Source organism: Pelobates fuscus, chromosome 4 (assembly GCF_036172605.1).
Source record: "Pelobates fuscus isolate aPelFus1 chromosome 4, aPelFus1.pri, whole genome shotgun sequence".
In the NCBI taxonomy this organism is placed as follows: Eukaryota; Metazoa; Chordata; class Amphibia; order Anura; family Pelobatidae; genus Pelobates; species Pelobates fuscus.
The window spans coordinates 201,685,934-201,711,987 of record NC_086320.1 but is presented as its reverse complement, the minus strand read 5'-3'; the positions used below and the strand labels follow the sequence as shown (position 1 = coordinate 201,711,987).

General features: G+C 42.2%; 1 protein-coding gene across 1 annotated transcript in view; it reads left to right on the top strand.

Annotated features, from left to right (window-relative positions):
• The window catches only part of OTULIN (OTU deubiquitinase with linear linkage specificity), a 73,364-nt gene that overhangs the window by 11,470 nt on the left and 35,840 nt on the right, over positions 1–26,054 (top strand). Inside the window, exon 3 of the mRNA XM_063450565.1 lies at positions 2,165–2,440. Within this exon, the coding sequence (XP_063306635.1) occupies positions 2,165–2,440 (276 nt within the window). The remainder of the gene's footprint in view (positions 1–2,164; positions 2,441–26,054) is intronic.

Genomic DNA, 26,054 nt, shown 5'->3' with positions numbered 1-26,054 from the left:
ATCCATTCAGGGGAACAACATATTAAAAAAAATGGCATGAATCAGACCAGGGGTTCAAAAGTTAGTAAAAGTATCTTTTGGTCCCTGGCTGGCAGCATGGCAAAATCTGGCTCACACAGGTTTTACAGAGGCCTCTATCCTGGAGACAATGGGGGGAAGTAATCCAATTATCCAGGGATAGAGGCAGACTCCATTGAGCACATGGTTACACAAAGACAGTAAAACACTTTAAAATACATAAAGTTACTTTTTATACATAACACACAGACATGTAACATATCCCCAGATAGCTGGGATCTGAACGCACAAAACTACTGAACAGTGCGCAGATCCTATTCACACAGTTCAATTGCCATGGAGCTAAAGTCTTTCCCATAGTCTTTCATTATATGAATAGGCTCTATGGCATAGCTATCTGGGGGTATCACCGCTCACACAGGGCAAGTACTGAATGGCCCCACTGTGTTTAAAGGGCCAGAATGAGTGACATGCACTCTGTTAGGGCCGAATACGTTTTTTAAAAGGGCCCAATCTCCCAGGGCCATAGTCCAAAGGCAGCAGGCGGGCAACCAGGCTCCTCCAATGCAATGTGGCGAGATTGGTCTCGTCACAATAGGGTTATTCATTAAAGTGCAAATTGTCTGGAATACACATTTATTTTCAAATTTATGGCCAACGTGGAAGCATAGCTGACTTTTTTTCCTAGTTCAGCTAGTTTTACTTACTAGAATGTTGCTATATTTGGATTTCTAACATTTCCTACTTAGTAAATAATCTCAGTAGTCTAATATTCTGAATGTAAATGGAGATCAGGTTCACTGTATTCCCCTAACACCAGATATTGTCGAAATGGATAATATTTAGTGAAAGTAGCTGGATTCCGATAACTGCAATTATCATATTTACATGTTCATTGTCTGGTTTAAAATCAATGCTTTTCATATTCACACCCTTTAAAAAGTATATAATTTTTGGAATATGTACAAAGCAACAATTTTAAACTGAATCGGGACCAAGTGTATTGAGTAGCACATTGCAAATTATTGTTCAATTACTTTTTGAAAGCAAATGATAGTACTTCAAATTATTTGCATTCTGCCAGCGCACATATTAAAAATGGGGGTCAGCCATCATATTACCATAAGGGTAGTTCTAAGCCTTCCTTATGTCCTACCTGCCAAGTTGCCAATAACACACCAAACTAAAAAACAATCTTGCCTACCCCCTCACTATAATAATAGTTAAGGGCGCTTATAAATCTACAAACCTGTAAGAGAAAAAAAAAATCTACTTTCTTCAGCTCCACAAAAGGCCAAATTAACACCATTAACTCGCAGCATAAAAAGAAAAAAAAATGCAAAAAGCCCTACAAAAATAACCCACAGAATGCGCTTTCAAGACTTTCCCATGCTTTGAAATCTCAGTAGAGTGCACATGGAGGCTGGGGGAGGGGGGGCTTTAGGTCCCCCTCCCTGGTTATTAAACCAATAGCCGCTGACTCTATTGTAGGTCCCACCACCCCCTTTTTATTGTACATGCTCCATCCCCATGTCTGCAAAATCCAGACCTAGTTATTGTGAACAATATCCAAATTTTTGCAGTCCGAATGGCCTCTTACAGCAAAAAAATGTTTTTGTTTTTTTTGGCCCATTATGGTGCAGGGCCATTAGGACTTAAATGGACCACCTTGACAGAAGTGAAAGTAAAAAAGCAAATCAGCAGAACATCTCTACTTATTAAACAGCTTCTATTGCATATAAAATGGATCAAATAAAAAATAGACATTTTAGAATTGGCAAAAATGCTTGAAAATCAACACAAAGGAGCATACTTCACACCCCACACCTGTAGTACCCTGGGAGCGCAACACAAACCAATCACTAGCCTGCAGAAATCTAGCTAGCCCCGGGTTTGTCCCCAAACATGATCAAAATAAAAAGGTGCTTGCCAAACGCATTTCACTGTATATCTTGACACTAACCCCAAATACTAAGGGAGTACTCGCTACTGCCAAATACTTGCAAACTAACAATCTCATGAAATGCTGAATGTAACTCTCATGTACAACTGAGCACAGAAAAATAAAGAATTTAATATTTTTTTAAAAAAATGCTTAAAAATAACTAATAGTGAAAATGTGTTGGGGTTTTTTGTTTTAATTTAGAGATGTAAATGTAGACCATTCTTCCAAGGATTTGAAGGTTTCAAACAGTGCAAGCAAAGAAGCACAGCCCCGGAGACCACATACAGATTTGACCGATGACAAACCTCTAAGTGAAATGGAACATGTAACTAGGGATTTTGTGACAGAAGAAATAAAGAATACATCTGACTTACTGCAAGTCCTTCCAGATAGCTCATCCACTATTAAACCAACTACAGAAGCTGATGGAAGAGAGAGTTCTGTTACAGAGATGGGGATTGATCCAACTCTGGATATGTGAGTAGTTTTGCATTTGCTTGTCAAAACGTATTCTTAAACCTGTCAACTGCTTTTTAAAGGGTCACTCCAGGTGATGAAAAACTATTTTTTTTTCCCATATATAGTCTTTATTTTGCCAACAGCATGAACAAGCATACATTACAGGACAGTGTTGGTTATATCAGGTTTACATGTCAGTGCGATATCAACAAAGTTGCCATTTGAACAGTACAATTTATACATCATGGAACAGTGAGTATATGCTCATTACATATAAACATCGGTTAACTGTTTGCTCCTGAACTAGTGTAGCCTCATACCTAGGTTCGGACTTTGTGCATTTGGTATTGTGTTGGCAGAACCTGGGGGGGGGACAGGAACATATGTGAGGGGAGGGAAGTTAAACTTGGAGTGGAGACTGAGAGTCCCCAGCCTTGCTACCCTGTGCCTGCACGGTCTAGTTAGCATTCTCGTAAGCACTCTTAGTCTTTCTTTGGGTGCTATAACATCAGTTAGACAGGTCTGGGTCGTGGTCGGTAATGCCCGAAGCATGGGGCGCTCTCCTAGTCATGGGAAATCATGGCCTGAGGTTCCAGCTTGCCCAGTCTTTTTCGTATCTATTTCCCCCATCCCAGATCCTGCTGGCCATGCGTTCATAGGAGCTTATAACATCCACTCTCTCTGTGAATGCCACTATGGTGGGTACTACTTTGCTTTTCCAGTTTTGGGCTATTAAAATTTTTGCCACCGTAAGTATGGTTATTAGTACTTTCTTGTGGGGGTGCAGTGAGAGCCCAGGTATCATATGTAATAGGTAATGTTCTGGTCTCAACTGAATCAGGAGGCCGGTAGTATTCACAATAAGGCCTTGTATCTGTTTCCAGAATGTTCCTAAAGCCTGACATTCCCAAAACATGTGTAGCATGGTACCCACTCCCCCCTCGCAGAGCCCAGAGGAACACGTGTAGATACGTGCTAGTTTGTGTGGTACTAGGTACCATCTCATGGCTATTTTGCAGTATGCCTCCCATAGCGAGAGGCCCTTGGAGGCATTTTTCGTGTTTGTCAATGCCTCATACCATTGTACCGATGTCAGTTGGTAGCCTAGCTCTCCATCCCATTGCGTCATATAGGATCTTACGTCACCTGCTTGACCTTCCAGAAGGGCATTGTAGCACATGGACAGGGGTTTCCCTAGCTTAGCGAGAGGACCTTAGCGAGTGGGTAGCAGGGGTAGGTCTTGGGGCATCTCGTTTGTTCTGCATGTATGGGGTAGCAAAATGTGTTTTGTTCTGAGATATAGGTACATGTCCCTCTGGGGTAGGGAAAACTTTCGCTGGAGATCAGGGAACGTTTGAATCCAGTAGGTCCTTTATTTTATATATGCCCCTGGCTATCCAGCTCGGCATGGGTAGGTCTGGGGAGAAAATGGTCATGGCTTCTAGCGGCGCTTCTCTGAAGAGCAGGTGCGGGTCCACAATCAGGTGGCTCCAAGTCCGCCATGAGCCCAGCAGGAAGCGGGAGCAGTGTGACAGGTACGCTCCCTCAGGCTTGGCGGGGGCATTGGACCACAATATGCGGGACGTGTTGTGTGGGTGTAGATAGGCATCTTCTAGTGTTAGCCACAGAGGCTTGTGAGAATTATTCTTGAGTCTCAGGATGTTTACGCCCTGTGCTAGAGTTGTGGCCCTATAGTACGTTTTGATATCCGGAAGGCCCAGGCCCCCCTTTGGTGAAGGGGAAGCCTAGGTTGCGCTGGGCTATTCTTGGGGGCTTTCGTTTCCAGACGTGAGCGTTAATAACTGATTGCATTAATTTGAGCAGTTTGTTGGGGAGTGGTATTCGGATCGTGCGAAAGAGGTATAAGATATGAGGCAGAGCCATCATTTTTATTGTATTAACCCGTCCCAACCAGGAGATCTCTAGGTTCTCCCATTTTTCCAGGGTTGTTCGCAATTTGTGTATGACAGGGTAGTGGTTCTCTTTAGGGATGGTTTGGATGGTTTTTGTCAGTTTGATCCCCAGATACGTGAGGGATGATTTGCGCCAGTCAAAGGTGTATTCGGAGGTTAGATGCGATTGTGTTTGGTGTGGCAGGTTGATCGGTAATGCCGGTAAGTTTTGGCGGTGTTGTTCTTATAGAAGGAAACCTCCCCGTACTCTCTGAGTAGTGCTAACAGTGCTGGGATAGAGCTGACGGGATGCGTTATGAACATGAGTATTTTATCGGCAAACAAAGCCAGCTTCTGTGTCCCACCCGTGGTTGACAGGCCCTGGATCTGTGTACTATCTTTTTTGAGTCGTGTTAGAGGTTCGAGGCATAGAATAAAGATAAGTGGTGATAATGGACAGCCCTGACATGTGCCATTATGTATAGTGAAGGGCGCTGACAAAAAGCCAGTGCTAAAGACCCTTGCCGACGGAAACTGATAGAGGGCCAGGATACTTGTCAGAAAGGCCTGTAGGAGACTCATTTTAGCCAGTGTTTGTGTCATATATCCCCAGTGCAAGCGGTCGAACGCCTTTTCGGCGTCCAACGCCAGCACCAGGCCCTGCTGAGAGGAGTGGTTTGCCCAGTCAATAAGATTTAGGAAGTGGCGGGTGTTGTCCCCCACCTGCCTGCCCGGCACAAACCCCGCCTGTTCAGCAGAGATGAGCGTGGGAAAGAGTGCTTTGATCCTTGTAGCCAGCATTTTGGCGTACAATTTAGTGTCCGAGTTGAGGAGCGATATTGGTCTCAGGTTGGCGCAGTGTGTGGGGGGTTTATTAGGTTTAGGCAGAGTGACAATAAAAGCTTCTAGCATTTCTCGGGGCATTTTGCCAGACTGCTTAATGTCGTTGAATAGTCTTAATAGGTGGGGGGCTAATTGGTCCGTGAACTTAATGTAATAATAATTCGAGAGGCCATCTGGGCCCGGAGATTTGCGATTGGGGAGCGATTTAATTGCTGCCCTTAGTTCTTCGTCAGTAAAGGGACTGGTTAGGTATGCGCAAAGGTCTTGGGATATACAGGGGAGGGTGACTTTGTTCAAAAAAGAGTCTATTCCTGCCTTAGAAGGTTGAGGAGTCCCTGGGTCTGTGTGTAGTTGGTAAAGTGCTGCGTAGTAGTCCGCTAAGGAGTTCACTATGTCCTGGGGGTTGTAGAGTTTGTCCCCATGCTTGGAAACAATGTAGGGGATCTTGGTTTGAAGGTATTTTTGTTTCAAGCGGCCAGCTAGAAGTTTGCCAGCTTTGTTCCCCAGCGTGTAGTGAGTTTGTTTCAGATATCGCATGTGTTTCTCTGTGGTTTGTAGTTGTAGGTCTCGCAGTTTGGTCCTGAGTGCTTGTAGGCATTTGTGAGTTTGCGTGGATGGGTTTGATTTATGGCCAGCCTCAGTGTCAGCTATGTCACGAGTGAGTTTGGTTTGCTCCGTACGCGCTGCTCTCTTGGTGTTTGCTCCCATCCTTATAAATTCCCCCCTCATAACTACCTTGTGGGCTACCCATTGTGTAGCGAGTGAGGTTTCGCAGTGTGCATGATTTGCAAAGTATGCGTCTAGTGTAGCGCGTATGTGCTCGAAGTGGTGAGGGGTCTCGTTGAGACGCCAGGCTCCTCTCTCTCTCGCCGGGTTTGGTATTTTCATTGTTATCAGCAGGGGGGCATGGTCGGACCATGTGATGGGGCCTATGTGCACTTCAATGGCATGTGGCAGAGTGCTTTTGTCTAAAAGGCATAGATCTATTCTGGAGTATGTCATGTGGACAGGGGAGTAAAATGTATAGTCTCTCGTGCTCGGAAAGAGGTTGCGCCATACATCGTAGTAATCCGAGGAGTTTAATAAATTCGCTAGGTGTTTGCCCATAGCCAATGATGGCTGTTTAGGGGGTCGGTTTTGGGTCCTCTACGTGTGGGTCAGGTGTGCAGTTAAAGTCTCCGCATACTATGGTGTGCCCTGACTGGTATTGACCTAATTTGCGGAACGCCCTAGTGAGGAAATCCTTCTGTGTGTCGTTTGGGGCGTACAGGGAGGCAATCGTCATTTGGAGGCCATTGAGGGAGCCTACCAATATGAGCAGCCTGCCATCTTTGCTGATGTATTGTTTGGTGGGTGTAAAAACCCAGTCCTTGTGAAAATAAATTGAGACCCCTTTTGATTTTGTGCTGGACATGGCATGGTAGGCCTGGGGGAAGGATTTGACCCTGAAGATTGGCGGTTTGCGTATGCTAAAGTGAGTCTCTTGTAGACCTACTATAGCCGCCTTAGATTTGGCCATTTCCTGGGTTGCCAGCCTGCGTTTGTGTGGGCTATTGAGACCCTTAACGTTCATGGAGAGAATTTTTAAAGTGTTATCCATTAGGTGCGGGTAGTAGCATGCTAAGTAGTGAGAAGCGTTTTTGGAGTGATGGTGGCATAGCTCGGCTCAGGGGGGATAGGGTAGGGAAAGTAGGGAGTAATACAGGGGATAACATTGACAACCATTTCTTAACTAAACTAAAGTATTTACAGGCTGGATGAGCCAGTCCAGAGTTCCTGTTTTACCCTCAAAGTGAAGTGTCGTCTCATTATTGGGGGAGGATTTATTGCATGCTGTTCCAGTTTGACTGCTAGGAGTGCAAACCTATTCGTATGGTTCCTATTCAACTGTCTACAGCATTCAGAGGCTTGAGAGGATTCATATGCTTCTCTGATTCGGTGATTGTGGTGTCTGCCAGAGTGCTTGGAGTCCTCAGGAAACGCTAGGAGCATCCTTTAACGGAGGTACTCAGTCGGGGTGCCAGGTGATCCGTTACATGTCCCCTTGGAGTTGTGAATTTAAATAGGCTGGTAAACTCCTGTCACAACTTCAGGCTTAACTGCCTTCTCCTCTATGGCTGATCTGGTACCCAGTCTCCTGTTGACATTACAAGAGTCTGAAAAGCTTCATTCAAATTGGGAATACACAAAACTAATTGCACTGTCAAAGAATGTTCTTTCAAATTGAGAATACCCACAATTAACTCCATTGTCATTGTAAATCTATTGGATAATACTATGGTATGCAGATTTCCTTAAAGATTCTCTAGTAAATTGTTCCATATTGTTGGTTTTTAAGTAAGATGTGTAACAAAAAAAAAAAAATACAATTTTGGATTGGCCACAATTGCCACTGCTTTTTGTAAACTGATTTGAAGAAGAACTTTTGAAATAGTCAGCAATAGCTGACTTGGGCCAATTCTTGGAGAAAAAGTTTCTGGAGCTTTTTCTCTCAGAACAGAACGTCTGCAAATGTCAGTTTAGACTTGAAACAAATAGACCTATTAATCCATAATTATTTTTTTCTTGGCACTATATGCTTATTAAGATTTTATCAAAGAAAAAGACAGTACGTCAGGTAAAGAAAATACAATAAAACAGGACATATATAACTCGATAGCGCAAAGCTCTACCCCAGGTATTAATGAACTCTGTAACTTTTTTTTTCTTCTCATTTCCTTCACAAAATATAAACCAGTGGCATCCCACTTAATGAAGGCATGCCTCCTTATCTGTAAATATTTTTGTTTGTTTGCTAGAATGTTTTTGGTTCACCAATGCATTCTTGGTAGATGAAAAATTGAAGGGGAATTGGTTTTGACAATCTGTATCAGCATTTCATAGATATGATTTGAAGTGATAGTCCATTATGGTATCCAGAACCCATGTCCTATTCAGTTTAGTTTTAAGTAAATTAGCCCAGGGCTTGAGAAATTTGTTTGGAATCTAGGAGCCAGCTAGAAAAAGTTAGGAGCCATTTATTTATTATTATTATTATTATTATTATTTTTTTTTTTTTTTTTTAAACCAGCGAAAAGATAGAGACACTATAGTCACCAAAACCACCACAGCTTAATGTAGTTGTTCTGGTGCCTATTGCCTGTCCCTGTAGCCTTTTCAATGTAAACGTTTACATTGCTGCCTAGTAACACCTCTAGTGACAGCCACTCAGATGGCCACTAGAAAATCCTGTGCCAGTGCTGTACAGTGTGCAGCTCCTTTGTTCAACCTCTCCACGCTCTGCATAGAGGTGCTGAATGTTATCCATAGAGAACATGCGCAATATCCTCCCAATGCTTTCTGTGCTTTCTGATAGGAAAACATTGGTATAGCTGAGACCTTAAAGATTGATTATCTCAGCCATGAAGGCAGGACAAGTCGTGTCGAAACAGGCACGGCGTGGGAAAGAAGGTGAGTAAAAACACCTCTCTCATGATCCAAGGGGTACAGGTACCTAAACAGACACAGAAAGACACACAGGTACCTAAACAGACACCGAAAGACACACAGACCCACACAAGCACTCTGACAGACACACACACACAAATTGACGTTTTCCACTTTAATTACCTTACCTTACCTTTGGGAGAGCGGAGTGGATGTTTCCCTGGGGTCCGGTGGGTCTGCTCTCATCCTGTGTGCGAGGGAGTAGTAATCAACTTGCAGTAGTGATGCCGGGGCCAGAATGACCTCATATTCCGGCTTCTGGCATCACTATACCGTGCAAGGGAACAGAGAGGAGATACAGGTAGATTACTGCTCCCACACGCGCTACCCCAGCCTGCTGCCTCCATGCTCTCCAGGGCGGCCGCCTCCACGCTGCTCAGGGTGACCAGCCAGCTCCAGACGAGAAGAGACCCTAACACAAATAGATAAAGACATCAAAATCTGGAAAGATAAAATAAGTGAATCCACTAATCCTGAGTTATATAGTCAAATAATGAGGGATCTAAAATCCAGAGTAGAAAAAATAGAAAAAGATGTGATTGAAGTAAAAAAAAGTAAATACTTGAGGGACAAAAATGACTATAAAACGGGTAACATCAATATCATAAACAAACAGAAATTGAGGTATAATAAAGAAATAATACCATATAAGAGATATGATGATCACTCACAGAAAACGAAATATATAGGAAAAAGAAAAAGTAGATCACCCTCTAGAAACAAAAGAAGCGAAAGAAATCGGTCACCCCCCAAAATAAAATATACAGACAAATATAGAGAACAAAGAACAAATATAGCACCCAATTGGAGATTAACTAGGGAACAGAATCAAAGAGATAGAAGAGAGGAGAAATGGTCGGAACCACAAAGACAGGAACAAACCTTCCCCAGATGGAGAGACCACAGGAGAAACTGTTCTCCTCCACCCAAATATACAAACTACAGAAGCTACAGCCAAGTAGTCAAGTTAGGCCCTCAAAAAACTGAGGAAACAAGAGGTGCGACATGGAAGAGAGATGAGAGGAGGAGAAGAGACGATAGATATTCTCCAGAGTTACATAGACATAGAATAGAGAGGATAGATGGAGAATACTCTGAACCAAGACAAGGAGACGCATCTATATCGACTCCTTTTCAGAAGGACCTAACAGCAGAGAGATCGAAACAACAACGCCAGATCAGGATTTGGGAACCTCCAGGCAAAAGACAGAGATCGGCAACAAAAGAAAGAGAGGAAGAAAAAGAAGAAGAGAGACATACGGAGAAGAGAGGAAAGAGATAAATTCAGAAGGAATCTTCAACCTAACGGGGAATGAGTTACCCGTAGGGGAAGTAGCAATTCTACAAAAAGGTTTGAAATTTGCACCTACCTCTGATCTAAATAAGTTCGATTTTTTTATAGATATCAATAAGTTTATTAGGAATCTGAGCCTAAAGAAATTTTTCCATAACAAAGAAGAGAGAGTGAATGATGAAGTACCATCAGAGTATATACACACAGAGCTGAAATTAAAATCAGATTTTTTTCCAAAGCATCTCATCTCAGATGAGATAAAAGCTTTCGAAATTATGGTAATGAAAGATATAAAGAAAATCAAACCATTAAATAGATACCAGCAAAATATGTCAGTTAAGGAGAGAGGAGAAATAAAAAAATTAAAACAGAACCAAGAAATTGTAATTAAACCGGCAGATAAAGGAGGGGGTATAGTGGTCATGCCGAATGACAAGTATTTACAAGAAGCGGAACGAATCCTTTCAGATCCAGGCACGTATAAAAAATTAGAGAATAATCCGATAGAGAACATAAAGAAAAAATTTGATGATTACATTGAAAAAGGTTTAGAAAAGGGTATTCTAACTATTAAGGAAGCCAAATACTTGTCAACTCCACATCCAAAGACACCAGTATATTACCATCTCCCAAAAATACATAAGAATAAGGAAAATCCACCGGGGAGACCTATCATATCTGGGATAGATTCTATCTCAGCCAAGGTGTCGGAGTACCTCGACCATCTGCTACAGCCTCTCGTGATAAAGAATCCGGCGTATCTGAAGGATACCATTCACATACTACAATTAATGGATGAGATGACCTGGAAAGAAGGGAATTTTTTGGTCACGTGTGACGTGACCTCACTTTATACTATTATACCGCACGAAAAAGGCCTTGAAGCAGTACAGTATTTTTTAAACAAACACAATTTTAAGGAGGAACAAATTTTATATATTTTAGAAGGTATTCACCTGATCTTAACCAATAACTTTTTCTGGTTCAATGAAACTTTTTACCTACAGGTTAGGGGAACGGCGATGGGCACCAAGTTCGCCCCCAGTTACGCAAACTTGTTCATGGCCTATTGGGAGGAGCAGTTTGTGTATCAGGGACACCCATGGGGGGCGGACTTGGTGTGCTACCGCCGCTTCATAGACGACATATTTTTCATTTGGACAGGCACAAATACAGATTTGAATGATTTTATTTTGTACCTAAACAACAACCAGTGGAACATCGTTTTAACAGCACAGATTAGCCAGAACACAATCAATTTTTTAGATTTAGAGATCAACATCAAAGATAATAGGATCATAACACAAAACCATTTCAAAGAAGTCGATGCGAATGGGTACATTGACAAAAGAAGTTGTCATTATGCCCCCTGGTTAACTAATGCCCCCAAGGGCCAGTTCTTGAGGATTAGGCGTAACTGCACTAATGACCATGATTATATAATACAAGCAAATATAATCAAAACACAGTTCATACAAAAAGGATATGAGGAAGGTAAACTCCAGACTGCATTAGAAGAAGTCCTAAGAATCCCTAGAATAAATACCTTGAAGTATAAGGATAAAGAAAAAAATGGAAAATGGAACGGCAACAACGTCCCATTCATATGCAGTTTTAACGGAAACAATAGAAAAATAAATAACATTATTAACAAACACTGGCATATCCTAAAAGACGATCCAATTTTAAAAAATATTTTATCAGATAAACCCAAAATAATTTATAGAGGGGCCAAGAACCTAAAAAGCACTTTAGTACAGAGTTGCAATAAAAAGAAAACACCCGTAAATAGTACTTTTTTAAACATGAATAAAGGGTTCTATGGCTGTGGACAATGCCTAGCATGCAGAAACACCAAAAGCAAGAAAAGACACATCACGGACATGGAACCTATCATTAATAAAAAATTTCAGATAAGAGACCATTTAACCTGCTACTCAAAGGGGGTAATTTACATATTAAAATGCCCATGTAACCTTGTGTATGTCGGCCGAACAATTCGAAATTTGAACACCAGAGTGGCAGAACACACAAGGAATATAAAAAATGGGGTAGAAACACATAGCGTCTCAAGTCATTTCAAAAGAGTTCATAATTCAAACCCAGACGGAATGTTTTTTAGTGCAATCAAATTGGTGAGGAAAGATTGGAGAGGGGGAGACTACACCAAAAAAATAGGAAGGGAAGAAATGAAATTAATTTACGATTTTAATACCATGGTCCCACATGGATTGAACAATGACTTTGAATTATGTCATTTTATGAGCTAATAGTCCCTTTCTATAGTGTTAAATGCTTTTTAGTCTTGGGAAGAAAAAAATTCTTACTGATTACATTAATTTCCCACCATTTTTAAAAAAATTCTGTATACCTTGTAGAGACATCCATAAACTGCCACTAACATGTTACCTTTTAAATCCATCTATATATGTGCTTATGGGATAAATGAGATTTTTTTGCATGTTTTAAACTATGTCCCCAATATAGGTTGTGTCTTTAAGAGGTGGAACGCATATGCGTTCCACCAGAAAAAGCCAACAAAGAGGAACACATAGAAACGAAACGCTGGAACGCATGTGCGTTCCATCGCAGTGAGGAATATGAAAGCGGATGCGCATTGAACCAAGCGCCGGAACGCACGTGCGCTCCACCGAAATGAGGAATCCGGAAATAGATACGCACGGTGGAACGCACGTTGCGTTCCACAAGATGAAACCCGGAACCCGGAAGTGGGAGAGGGAAAAAAAAGGCGCACAGAATCCGATCAGTGGAGGATATTTAAACAAGAAAGAGAGGAAAAGATCCACATAACAGCCAACTGAGGAAGCCTTTTGTAAGGCGAAACGCGTTTTGGACACTGTTACAGACTATTGAATCAAACCAGACCAATATTTGGAACTTATTTTTTATCTTTTGTTTTATATATATATATGTTTGATTTTATATTTGAAATTTTTATCTACAATAAAGCACCTTTTTTCTGGAACTCCTTTGGGATTTTGCATCTCTATTAGCAGCAAACTTAAAGGGAAAGCACAAAGCACCAAGCACCCTTAAAAGGAAACACCGATCCCCCAAAGAGAGAAAAAGGATTGGGACATCCTTGAATGGTCCAGAGGCGTATACCACCTGAGTCATATGAGGGTATGACTCCAGGCTTGTGAGTTACAATATTTCAGCTTATGCACTTTTAATGCCCATTTTTACAGTGTTGCACTATTGTCTGTATATTTTTGTTTTACAGAATACCGACTGTATCATATTCTTAGGAGCTCCACCTTTTTGTATGTATGTCCATTTTTCCCACATCCTGCGGCTTTAGCTAAAGGGCTTCAAATCCCAGGCGCAATTTCTAGTCGCCATGGCGACCTGGGATTTGTTGAGCCCTGAATTAGCCCTATGACAAAAGAAAAGTTTAAATAGTGTAAGAGGCTTAAAGGGACACTAGCCACCAAAACAATGTTATCTTAATAAGGTGGCTTGGGTGTAAAGATCAAGCCCCTGCAGTCTCACTGATTTAACTCCTAAATGGCAGAGAATTGAGCAGTGAGACTGCAGGGTCAAGATTTATAGACTAAAACTGCTTCATTAGGCTAACAATGTTTTGATGCCTATTGTGTCCTTTTAATCCAGTGCCCTATTTTTTTGTTTAATACCTTGTAGGGTAACTCTGATAACTTAAAGGAACACTCTAGGCACCCAGACCACTTCAGCTTAATGAGGTGGTCTGGGTGCCTGGTCCCTCTAGGATTAACCCTTTTTTTTTTTATAAACATAGCAGTTTCAGAGAAACTGCTATGTTTATACTGAGGGTTAATCCAGCCTCCAAAACCTCTAGTGGCTGTCTCATTGACAGCCGCTAGAGGCGCTTGCGTGCTTCTCACAGTGAGAAGACGCCATCGTGCATAGGATAGCATTGTAAATGCTTGCGTGCGCGGCTAGCCGATGACGTCGCGAGGAAGGAGGAGAGGAGGAGGAAAGCTCCCCGCCCGGTGCTTGAGAAAGGTAAGTGTTTAACCCCTTCCTCTCTCCAGAGCCTGGCGGGAAGGGGTCCCTGAGGGTGGGGGCACCCTCAGGGCACTATAGTGCCAGGAAAACGAGTATGTTTTCCTGGCACTATAGTGGTCCTTTAACCATCACTCTATCTATCTCCCATTGTCTGCAGCAGTTCTTTTGTGGATTGAACAAAGCATCTCCATTGCATATTACTGTAGAGTAGATGAAAGCAGACAAATGGGCCAAAAATTATACCCCTGGCATGATTAGCTACTTAAAACACAATATAGGAGGGAATAGTTAATATTACTGTTGTTTGTCCTGCTCACTGTGGGAATGTTCAGCTAAGATTGCCATGGTCTGGACTAACTGCAAAAGCTTTGAAGAAAAAGTTTAAAAAAAAAAAAAATACAATTGGACTAGAGTGTCACTTTAAGCCTACAATCTCAAAACTTTTGTCTTGACACAGATTATTTATTTTAGAAAATATTTTATCAGGAACGATACATTGAGATTTCTCTCATTTTCAAATGCTATTCAAGCATCTGTCCAATAGTTTGGACTCCTTCCCTGTTTTACTTAAAGGACCACTATAGGCACCCAGACCACTTCAGCTTAATGAAGTGGTCTGGGTGCCTGGTCCCTCTAGGATTAACCCTTTTTTCTATAAACATAGCAGTTTTAGATAAACTGCTATGTTTATATTTGGGTTAATCCAGCCTCTAGTGGCTGTCTCATTGACAGCCGCTAGAGGCGCTTGCGTGCTTCTCACTGTGAAAATCACAGTGCGACGACGCCAGCGTCCATAGGAAAGCATTGTAAATGCTTTCCTATGAGACTGGCTGGCTGAATGCGCGCGCGGCTCTTGCCGCGCGCGCATTCAGCCGGGGAGGAGGAGGAGAGCTCCCCACCCGGCGCTGGAGAAAGAGGTAAGTTTAACCCCTTCCTCTCCATCCAAGGCTGTCTTTGCCATGTAGCCATTTTATAATCTGCATTGTTCAAAATGTGCCACTATTTTACTACAGGAAAATAAACATAAATATGTTGCTTAAAATTCACTTCCATCTTTAAAATGTTGTCTTAAGGCTGAAAGGAACATTCTGTTAGTGAGGCTTGTCAAAGATTGTATTCTCCACTGTCATTCAGCTGTGAATGGAAACTGTGCGTTAATCCCCAAAACCGCTTGAAAAGCATTTGTGCATGCACATGCAGCTGGTTAGCAAGCATTGCAATCCAACCCAAAATGTTTGCTGTGAGCACGAGAAATCAATATAAATCAATATGTGATGATTAGAACTACACTACTTTTTTGCCTTATACCAGCAGTACACAAATGTGTAATCATCTTGCTGATGGACTGGTAGTCTTTCTAAAGACCAGAAACGTAAAATAGTAAATTCCACCCCCAGTATCCTCACCATATACCATACAGTCCTCAGTCTATTAAGTCCAGGTCATGCCTGTCCGATGTGCAGGGCAAGTTGATAACTAGATGTCCTCAGGTTGAAGGTGGGATGTATATAGGTTGCTGTTGGATGGTATTGTTTGGGTGCCATGAGATCTGGTTGGTGTCTTCAGGCCCTACCTACTAGGTGCTGGTAATACACTTTAAATGAAAGGTAATGGTGACAATCTATTGTAGCCAGCTTGAAAATCATGCTGTTTCAATTCCAGTAAAATGAAAATGCTGACAGAAGAGGCAGCAGGATAAAGGGGAGTCCAAGGCCCAGCTAGCACATAATTAAAAGTGGTGTATTCTGACTTTGTGCTGCCCTAGGCACGACTAAACTCGGGCACCACTTAATCTAAATTTATCCCACCCCTTGCTATCAAGATCACACCTCTTCATGTTTAAGATACACACACACACACACACACACACACACAGACTTTCCCTCACTGATACACATATACTGACAGACGCACAGTCATTGGCACACGCACACAGTTTCACCAACACACACTTTCATTGATGGACACATACTGAAACACACACTCACGGACAGGGCTCACACTCTGAGATAGACATACACTGACATACACCTCATTGATTTAACACTGTCTGACAAACAACATCACGGAAGGGTGCACAAGAGAGCAGAGCAGAAAAATTACAACTTCCTTGCCGCCCACTTCCATTCAGCACAGCCGTCTGCTTCATGGGGACCCTAAGGTGAGCAGCCAGCCAGCTCTTGGGGCCCCAATGACATAAGGTTAACAAAGCAGGGACATCCAAGCAGGCTTTATGGGGAGGTGTTTTTTGGAAAGTGCCGCCCAAGGCAAATGCCTTGTTAGCCTAGCAATAGATACAGCGCTGCTAGTAGACTCATGCACCAGCCAGAACTAGGTATAAATTCCATGTTAGAATAGGGTATATATGGGGTAACGCTGCTAATCCTATCTGACCACAGAATGAGTTACACCTGCCCCTGGCAGATAGAAGTGCTTTCTCTTAAAAGATGTCCTTTAAACTTAAAGGACATCTTTATATGTTTAAAATATGAAAAGTTAATGGTTTATTTGCGTTGCGTATGTCTAATCAGGTGTCCCCTAAAAGTTTTTGGGAGAAACCTGAAAAAAGTCTGATTACTTCTCACAAACCTAAAACCACTTCTAAAACTAGATATTTGTCTTGTGCTGGATGCACTATCCCCTTATCAGATGGCTGCAGAAACATGTATGCCAACCAATGCATGTCAAAGTAGACATTAGAATAAGCAAAGCGGCAGGAAATTAGTACTTTCTTGAATTGGTTTCAGTGCAACCTTCAGGAGATGTTTTCAGAAGTCAAAGCAGCTTCATTGCTGTCTGCTTGAATTTCAACTCCTTTAGCCAAGAGAAAAGGGAGAGGTCTTCTGAAATATCTTCAGGTGAATGTTCTGAGTTTCTATGTTCAACATCTAAAAAATCTAAAGTGTGTACCGTGGAAGAAATTCCCAGGTTCTAAAAAGAGCTATTAAAAGAAATGGAAGAACACTTGGGGGCTGAGCGAGATGATGTAGCGTGACGTGTTGCGAACGAGGGAGCTGAGGAAACGACCCGACTTGCCTGGTGTGCCACTTGGGGTGCCGCAAAAACGGAGATGCAGGGGGATGTAGGGAGCCTTCCTTACGCCGGATAAAGCCACAGCAGGCCAAATAGCACAAGGGAGCCAACCCTTGCGAACATACACAAAGTGAATATAAAACCAGGCCAACGGGAGAAAACAGGAAGTGGGAGCACACCTTCAAAAAATAAATGATAAAACATAATTGCGTACTAGAAGAGAAAGGTGAGGAGGAGGAGAAGTTGGGGAGCAAGAAACACAAGATAGAAAAGGTTACTACACTAAAAGAAAATATAGCACTAGCCTAAAGAGCGTATAACTTCCAGAAGAAAGAGTTAAACTAAAATATCAATACAAATTAAAATACAAATCGCTACAAAAAAGACACAAAACGGCAAGCACCTAAAAAAAGAGAAAAGGTCTGAAAATAAAACAGAAAAACACCTTTCCTTCTTTTCACCAAACCTATCAAGTAATAAAACAAACTTGAAGGAATCTCTTCTCTCTAATATCCAATCAGAGGAAGGCATAAATAAAGGACAAGTGGAAAAAATTCAAGTCATGAGAAGGAAGAAACGATATGACAACTTACTCAGATACTTAGATACACAATTTGTAAATCTGAGAGAAGAAATCCAAGCTAATACTCTAGACATAAAGAAAGAACTGTTGACTCTCAACCAGCGTTTTTTAAGGCATAGAAGAAAAATTAAATGGATTGGAACAAAAGGAAAAAGTCCACAAAGAAGAACATTTGGTGCTGGAAAAAAGATGGCTGACATGGAGAACAAACTGCAAACTGATAGACCTAGAGAACCGGTCAAGACGGAACAACTTAAGAATTAGAGGAATATCAGAACAAATAAATCAAAAAAAAATCTGGAATCATACATAGATGAATTCTTTAAGCATTTGGAGGTGGAATGGGACCCCAGAATTCCCATAATGGAAAGATGCCACAGAGTGAACAAACCCAAGGGCGTCCCAGAACTTCTTCCAAGAGACGTATTGATATGCTGCGCCTCCTCCAAAATTAAGTCTCAAATTCGGAGAGCCATAAGAAGTTATAAGTGCACAGAAGAATACGAAACACTGAAAATATTTCAGGATCTGTCATGGCCAACCAGACAAAAAAGGAAGACCTTCTCCAACGGTACACTAATTCTGAGACAGAACAATATTAATTATCGATGGGGATTCCCAACAAGAATTATCATATCTCACGAAGGGAAGACCATCACCATTAATTATGCAGAAGACCTAAAAAGCTGATTAAGCAAAAATAAAATTGTAAATGGCTCCAATCACTAGTCAACAAAGGGGGAGGTCTCCAATACTAGAGGGAAGAGAAAAGAAAAATGGCACTAGTGACTCAACCTTTTAACAAGGGGAAACAAAAAAAAAAAGAATCGCACATGAAATAAGAGAAATCACTTTTTATTTATTTTTTATACTATTTTTTTTAATAACACAAGGAGCAAAAGGGGATATTAGGGAGATATATAAAGTATAAATTAGAATCTAGGGGAAACAAAGAAATGAAAATAGAGAAATGTAGAATATTTTAGAAAATTGATTAAACAGGCACTTAACAAGATAAGTAACGCACAAAATGAAAGAAAATTATCTTCCTCTTATGTTTACACAAGAATGAAATGACATAATGTACACTAAAAATTATATGAATCAAAAGGACAGAAAACAAGGACAGGCTAAAATATCTAGGTATAACACTAACTTCAGATTTAAAAGACCTAGTAGAAGCCAACTTTTACCCTTACTAAGCCAAACTAACAAAAATTTAAAGGACTGGAAAGGTGTAGGCTTTTCCTGGTCGGGAAGGATCAATATCCTAAAAGCATATATTTTACCACAATGGCTGTACCTATGGAGAATGATCCCACTTAATTTCCCAGAAAACTGGTCATCTTTACTACACGTATCCTATTTTAAACGTGTATGGGGCGACAAGAAAGCAAGAGTAAAAATGAAAAATTTGGCTAGATCAAGGCAGGATGGCAGCTTGGGGTGCCTGGAAATTTTACAAGGCTAACAGACTTTTCCATATAATGCTTTCACAAAATATTGCTGCAATCCAAGAAACATGGTATAAAATGGAAAAAGCTAAAACCGGGATAGGAAATTTAACGTCATTATATTGGGTCCTAGACGTGAACAAAAAAATCCATCAAAGAGCCACATACTAAATCTCAGATACTCAAAGAATTAACGAGTTGGTGGGACAAATTCTCAAACAACATAGGTCTTAGAAATAGAATAATAGATGTGATCCCCTTTTCTAGTATTTCAGATATGTTAGACAACATAAAAATAGACACTTGTAAGACTGGGGAGATAAGGGCATTCAAAAATATACTGGTGGGACATATCAAATTATGGAGGAATTCAACATTCCCCCCCCAAGTACACTTTTAACTTTCTGCCAATTAAGGGCCTTTTAGCAGAATACCTCCTTCAAAACAAGCGGGAGAAAATTACAATCCTCAAACATCTACTCGAATTAAAAAACCTAATGGCAAAATGCGTTATATACAGATGGAGACACGATAGACCGATAGAACTTATTAATAAATGGGAAAAAGAACTACAAGTACATATAGAAGAAGAAGAGTTGATAAGCTCTCTAAATAAACTTAATAAACATTTACACTGCCTAAATCTTACGGAAACCCAATTTAAACTCTCAAACAGATGGATAAAAAGGTAGAGACTTCACGCAATGTTTTTTGGCATCATTATAGCTGGGGATTCAGTGACGAGCTCAAATAATTTGGCTTCAGGCACCTGGGGACTGTAGCTGTGGAATCTGTAAGAGGTTATTTTGCACTCCTCAACAAGGTTAAAGGGACACTATAGTCACCAGAACAATTACAGTTTATTGTAGTTGTTATAATCAATATAGTCAGTCCCTGCAAGCTTTTTAATGTAAACACAGTTTTTCCCTTCGTATAGTGGCAGTACTTACAAGTGGGATGTTCCTTAGGATTCTGGACAAGAAGCTCCCCCTTCTTTAGAATTTAAATGCTGTGCTCCGCCTGCTGCCTCCATATAAGCTGTAACTCAGAGACACTCACCAGTTCTTCTTGTCCCGGCAACGGGACGGACAGGTTCCCCCACAGTGCAGGTGGAGATTTGGTGCGTTCAGCACAGGTTGCTGACCGGGAGGTGAGTGCCCGATAGTTTCCCGGGCGGGAACTGAGCGGCAACAGTACTTCCGGGTTCGCGTTACGGAACGTGACCGGGTACTGTCTTTTGTGGTTTTTTCTGACGGAGTTCCCAGGCGGTTCTCCTTCATTGCTCATTACGCATGCGCACAGCGGTGGAACGCACGCCCGGGAGGCTTTGCGTTCCACCAAACACAGAATCACGCTACTGAGCATGCGCGAAACGGTGTTTGGCGCCAAATTTAAAATTTGGATACATGGCTGTGCAGGACCTTCCTGACCCCAAGGGTGGGTGTACAGTTCTGGTTCTCCGTGTCACCTGCCCTCCTACACGGATCTTAGGTGATTTAAGGTGAGGTTTAACTATTGAACTCTCCTTTTTTTTCACCTTTTGTTTTTATGCATGCTTCTAGAATAAGTCCTATGTCTCCAGATAAGACCGATATAGACAAGATGTCAACTTCTGTTCCAAACACCACAAGTAAATCTAAGCACTTATGTTGTCTGGAATGTGCGTTACCTCTACCTGACGGATGTCGCATAAATACATGCAATCAGTGCGCAACGGATCGGCTAGTAAAAGCCGAGCAGCCTGATATGGCATCCTTCCTGGGCTGGTTTCAGGAAAATTTGTCCCAGACATTTGAAGCTATTCGGGAGAAACTGCCCACACAGCGTAGGAGGAATAGATCTCCTTCTGTGTCTGACGTCTCTTCGCCTTCGGATATTTCCAGGGGTTTCCACCAGAAGAGCTGAAGAAATTTATTAAAGAAGTGACGACGGCGGTACAAGAAACTGAACCTACCAAGGGTAGGTTAAAGGTTTCCCAATGTCTCCTTAAATCTTGGATCTCCATCATAGAGTATGAAAAAATCCTGAAAGACGTACGTTCAAGTCAAGCTACAGTCTGGAGAAAAATGGGAAGATCTTCCTAAGTGGATGTTCAGATTGACCAGCTATCAAAGAAAACCACTATACCCATTGGCGAAGTCTCAGGGCTTAAAGTCCCAATGGACGAACGGGCCGAAACTTTGTGTAGTAGAATATTCCAGGCCGCAGGATATCAGTACAGAGCTGAATTTGCAGGTTCAGCGGTTCTCAGGGCTCAGAGCGTTTGGCTACAAGCCCTGGAAGATTCCATTATGGGAAATCTGATACAGATCCTTCCCATCTCTTGTTCCTACTGAAAGATGAGTTTTCTTTGTTTATCAGCGAGGATTATGGGTTTGTCGTCAGTAGCCAGAAGAGCTCTTTGGCTACGAACATGGACAGCTGACTCTGCGTCTAAGGCACCCTTATGTGCATTACCCTTTGAAAGGAACAAAAATTTTTTTTTATTTTTTTTTTTGGCACTCCTTTGGAAGACATTGTTAGACAGATGTCTGATACGAAGAAAGCCCTGCCTCTGGATTCAAGAACCCAGGGATATTAAAGTTTTCGGTACCAGGGTCAGAGGTCCTTTCGTTACCAGGGCGGTTTTGCAGGTTTCAAAAGCATGATGGCCTATGGCCATACCAGCCTGAAAATCCCTGATCTCGTCAGATCTCAGAAGCCATCCAGACTCGGGCCTGGTTAGTACTTGTATGGGAGACCAACTATGTACCTCAAATAAACAGCCAGTGGTCTTGACAGGAATCAACAGGCATGACAAAAGGGGAAGTTTTGACGCCATAAGATGGGAGGATGCCTTCGGTTCTTCACCCAAGACTAGGAAAGAGTGCTTCATAGGTGGATTACGAGAACCATTTCAGAAGGTTACAGAATAAAGTTTCATCGAAACCACGTCCATCCTTCCTACTGTCAAGCTATCCATCAAGAGTAAACAAATTCTCTTCTTCTTTAAGAAATGTGGTAGAGAGGTACCCAATCGTTGGGTATTTCAGGGAGTTTACTCACGCCTTTTTTTCTGGTTCAAATACCAGATGGAAACTAGTAAACACCTGCTTACCATGACAGAAGTTCCGTATGGAACGTATTTTGTCTTTTGACACACATTTTTACAAAGGGAAATTACATGGCAGAGTTGGTTTAAATATGCTTATCTCCATGTACCGGTTTCAGAATCTTCCCGGAAGTTCTCAGGTTTGCGGTTCTAGCAACACTGGCTTGTTGGTCTAGTGGTATGATTCTCGCTTCAGGTGCGAGAGGTCCCGGGTTCAAATCCGGAAGTGCCCAAGCATTCTTGTTTCAGGAAAGCGAAGGATTCTCCATTTACATTTAAACTCTTCCCTTTGGCCTGTCCTCAGCTCTTCGAGCTTTTACGGAAATCCTGGCATCCATAGCAGTGGTTTTACGTCTGAAAGGTATCTCGATTGTTCCATACCTGGACGTTTGGTTCCTGAAGGCCCAATAAAGACAACTGCTAAATCTTCATCTCACGATTACAATGAAGGTTTTAAGAGATCACGGTTGGATCCTGAACCTGGAAAAATCCAAGCTGACTGCGTCACGAAGTCTAGAGTTCTTGGGTCTTAGAGGAAATTCACAGTCCCTCTCTCTTTTTCTACCATTAGTGAAACAAATGAGGATTTTAAAAGCCGTATCAAAGCTGCATAAAAACCTAAGTTCAATCAGAGATGCTATGAGGTTCTAGGCCTCCTCGCTTCTGCAATCCCAGCAGTGGCCTGGGCAAAGGCAGAAGCAAAACCATTGCAATGGGACATCCTTTCCCAATGGACACGAAAACAGGAAGATCTAGACTCTCCCTTCCACCTATCCAAAAGGGTGAAAGAACTCCTGAACTGGTGGAAACACAGAAGCAAAATCTCAAAGGGCCTATCGTTTGCTCAGAAACAATGGTTTATGATATCCACATATGCCTCCCAGATGGGTTGGGGCGCCCATCTAGCTTCTCAGTTCCGTCAGGGTCTTGGAACGGAGTGGAGTCAGGCATTTCCTGAAGTTTCAGGGTTTTATGCGGTTTGGAAGGCACTGGTTTCCTTCCGTTCTGCCATCACAAATCAGGCAATGAGGATTCAGTCGGACGACGCCACTACAGTGGTTTTTTTCGCCAGGGTGGCACGAAGGTAAAAGCTCTTCAAGAGCTCTGCTACCTCATATGTCTTGGGCTCAAGCGAATCTTCTCGCTATATCAGCTACCCATGTCAGAGGGTCTCTAAAGTTAGTTCAGACGGCCTCAGCCGTAGACTTTGGTCTCAGGCAGACTGGGCACTGTCAAGCTAAATTTTTTGGCGCTGGGTTCACGCTTCGGCAGGCCGGAGATAGACCTGTTTGCCACAAGGAGATACAGGAAAGTTCAATGTTTTGCTTCTCTCCATTCAGGAGAGTACCCAGTTGTCCTAGACGGTCTATCGATACCTTGGACCTTCGACATGGCTTATGTTTTCCCTCCTGTCGCTCTTATACCACAGATTGTTCATAAGTAAGATGAAGAAGGCAAGTAATTGGCAGTCCTGCCCTTCTGGCCGAACAGGAGTTGGTTTTCGGAAGTGGAAAACTTGACAATCTCACGTTGGCATCTCCAGTCTCTTCTCAAATATTGGAGAATGTGACTCTCCCCGTGGAAACTCTGGATATTTTTCACCTGACTGCATGGTTGCTGCAAGGGTGATCCTTCAAGGCCATGGTCTCTCTGACCTTTATGTGATGTGTTGCTGTCTTCTGTCCGCTGGTCCGCTTCGTATATCTATTTCAGAGTTTTTGGATGAAGTTCAGAACCTGGTGTTCACTTCGAGGTTGGATCCGGCCAAAGCCTCTATCCCGGAAAGTCTTTCTTTTTTGCAAGATGGGTTTGAAGCCGGCCTGGGAGTTTTACGCTCAAAGGCCAGATTTCAGCTCTAAATCACTTCCTGGTTCGTGGCTTTGCCTCAAACCTGCTTTTTCTAAGATTTCTTAAGTCCATAAGGCTTAAGAGGCCTCCTAAGTAGTACCTTTCCCTACTTGGGATCTGTCTGGTGCTTCGAGCCCTTTGTGAACCACCATTTGAATATTTACTGGAGGTTCATATCAAGTTTCTTACCTTCAAGACGGTTTTCCGGGTGCCTATCGCCTCTGCTAGTTGAGTAGGTGTGATCCGAGCTCTCTCTTTCTCTCCGGAATTCACCTTTTTCATCGCGACTAGGTGGTCCTGCTCACCAAGCCTTCTTTTTTGCCTAAGGTTTTTTCTGGTGCTGCAATTACCATCCTATTGTCCTACCGGGGTTTTATCATTTTCCTACGTCGGATCTGGAAAGAATGTGACATCTCCTAGATGTTAGAAGATCCCTGAAAATCTGTCTTCAGATGACTCAGGGATTAGATCCTTAGATCTATGTGTATTCTTTCATGGCGCTAACAGGGGTTGTGCTGTCTCAGGACCCTCTTTGGCCTGATGGCTAACGTATACAATCAGGTTGGCTTATCAATCCAAAGGGATTCCCCTTAGTTTCCCTTTAAAGGCTCGTGCCTCTAGAGCTATGACGACCTCCTGGGCTGAAAGAGCAGCCGCCTCACCTGAAGACATCTGCAAAGCTGCTGCTTGGTCTTCCTTACATACTTTTATCAAGCATTGTAGGCTGGACGTATTCTCATCGTCTGAAGCTGCTTTGGGCGTAAGGTGCTACAAGCTGTGGCCTGCTGAGTTCCCACCCTTTGTTGTTTGCAGGGGTCTTGCTATATCCCACTTGTAAGTACTGCCACTATACGAAGGGAAAAACAGTAATTTTACTTACCGTAAATTCCTTTTTTCTTAGTATAGTGGCAGTACTGGCTTTCCCTCCGCTTTCAAATAGATAAAATTCTATGCATCATTCGGTCTCCGTTTTGGTTCTTTTGTATTACTGGTGAGTGTCTCTGAGTTACAGCTTATATGGAGGCAGCAGGCGGAGCACAGCATTTAAATTCTAAAGAAGGGGGAGCTTCTTGTCCAGAATCCTAAGGAACATCCCACTTGTAAGTACTGCCACTATACTAAGAAAAAAGGAATTCACGGTAAGTAAAATTACTGTTTTTTTTGTTTGTTTTTTTTCCAGAGAAAAGGCAGTGTTTACATTGCTGCCTAGGAACACCTCCAGTGGAAACTCCTCCAGCCGTTCAGTGTCTCCACGCTCCCCATAGAGATGCATTGATTAATGAGAAGATGATCATAGGCTAGAGCATCGTTTTCCCCCAACCTCCCTCCCCCAAGGCCCCTTCATTTTCCACCAACCTCCCTTCCATCCCCCAGTCTGCCTCTTTGGCTGAGAGCATCAGAATTGACAATGTCAGCCAAACCAATGCTTTCCTATGGTGATTGATGTTGTCAGCCAAGGGGCCGAATCAGGGATGGGGCATGCGCCCCCATGGAAATAAGGTTATTTTTCTTATTATTTAAGTGGGGCAAAGGTGGGGGAGGGGGGTGTTACAGGAACCGTTGCGATGTGTTGCGCCTGGCCGTCGCGATGTCAGGACGGGGTTGGAATGCCGTTGCCAATCACATGTCCCCTGGACATGCAGGACAGGCACAGTACTTCCCTTCCCACCACAGTGAGACTCAAAACACCGTGTAGGCGCCTTTTTTAAAAGGGGACAAGGAAAGGGCAAATTAATGTAATAAGAAAGGGAAAGAAGAAAAAGAAAAAAACAAATATTAATGAAAAATAAATAAAAAGTACTGCTAACCTAATATATTTTGTATTAAGCGCTCCACTTAAGGTGTATGTTTCACTTATACCACTTTGAAGTGATTGAAGCCCCAGACTTGCATGAGAATCTTGCTTAGTTTTGCAGACATTGAGGTTAAACCGTTGAGGTAAGGTGGTGCCTGAGATCTCCTCACACTTTAACAGCTTCAAGTACAAGGACCTAATAAAACGCCACAAAATAATCATTTTTGTGCCATGGCACAGAGATTAAAAAATTCTAGTTTTCACCGCCTGAAACATGACTAAAGTTTATGAATAAACCTATAAAT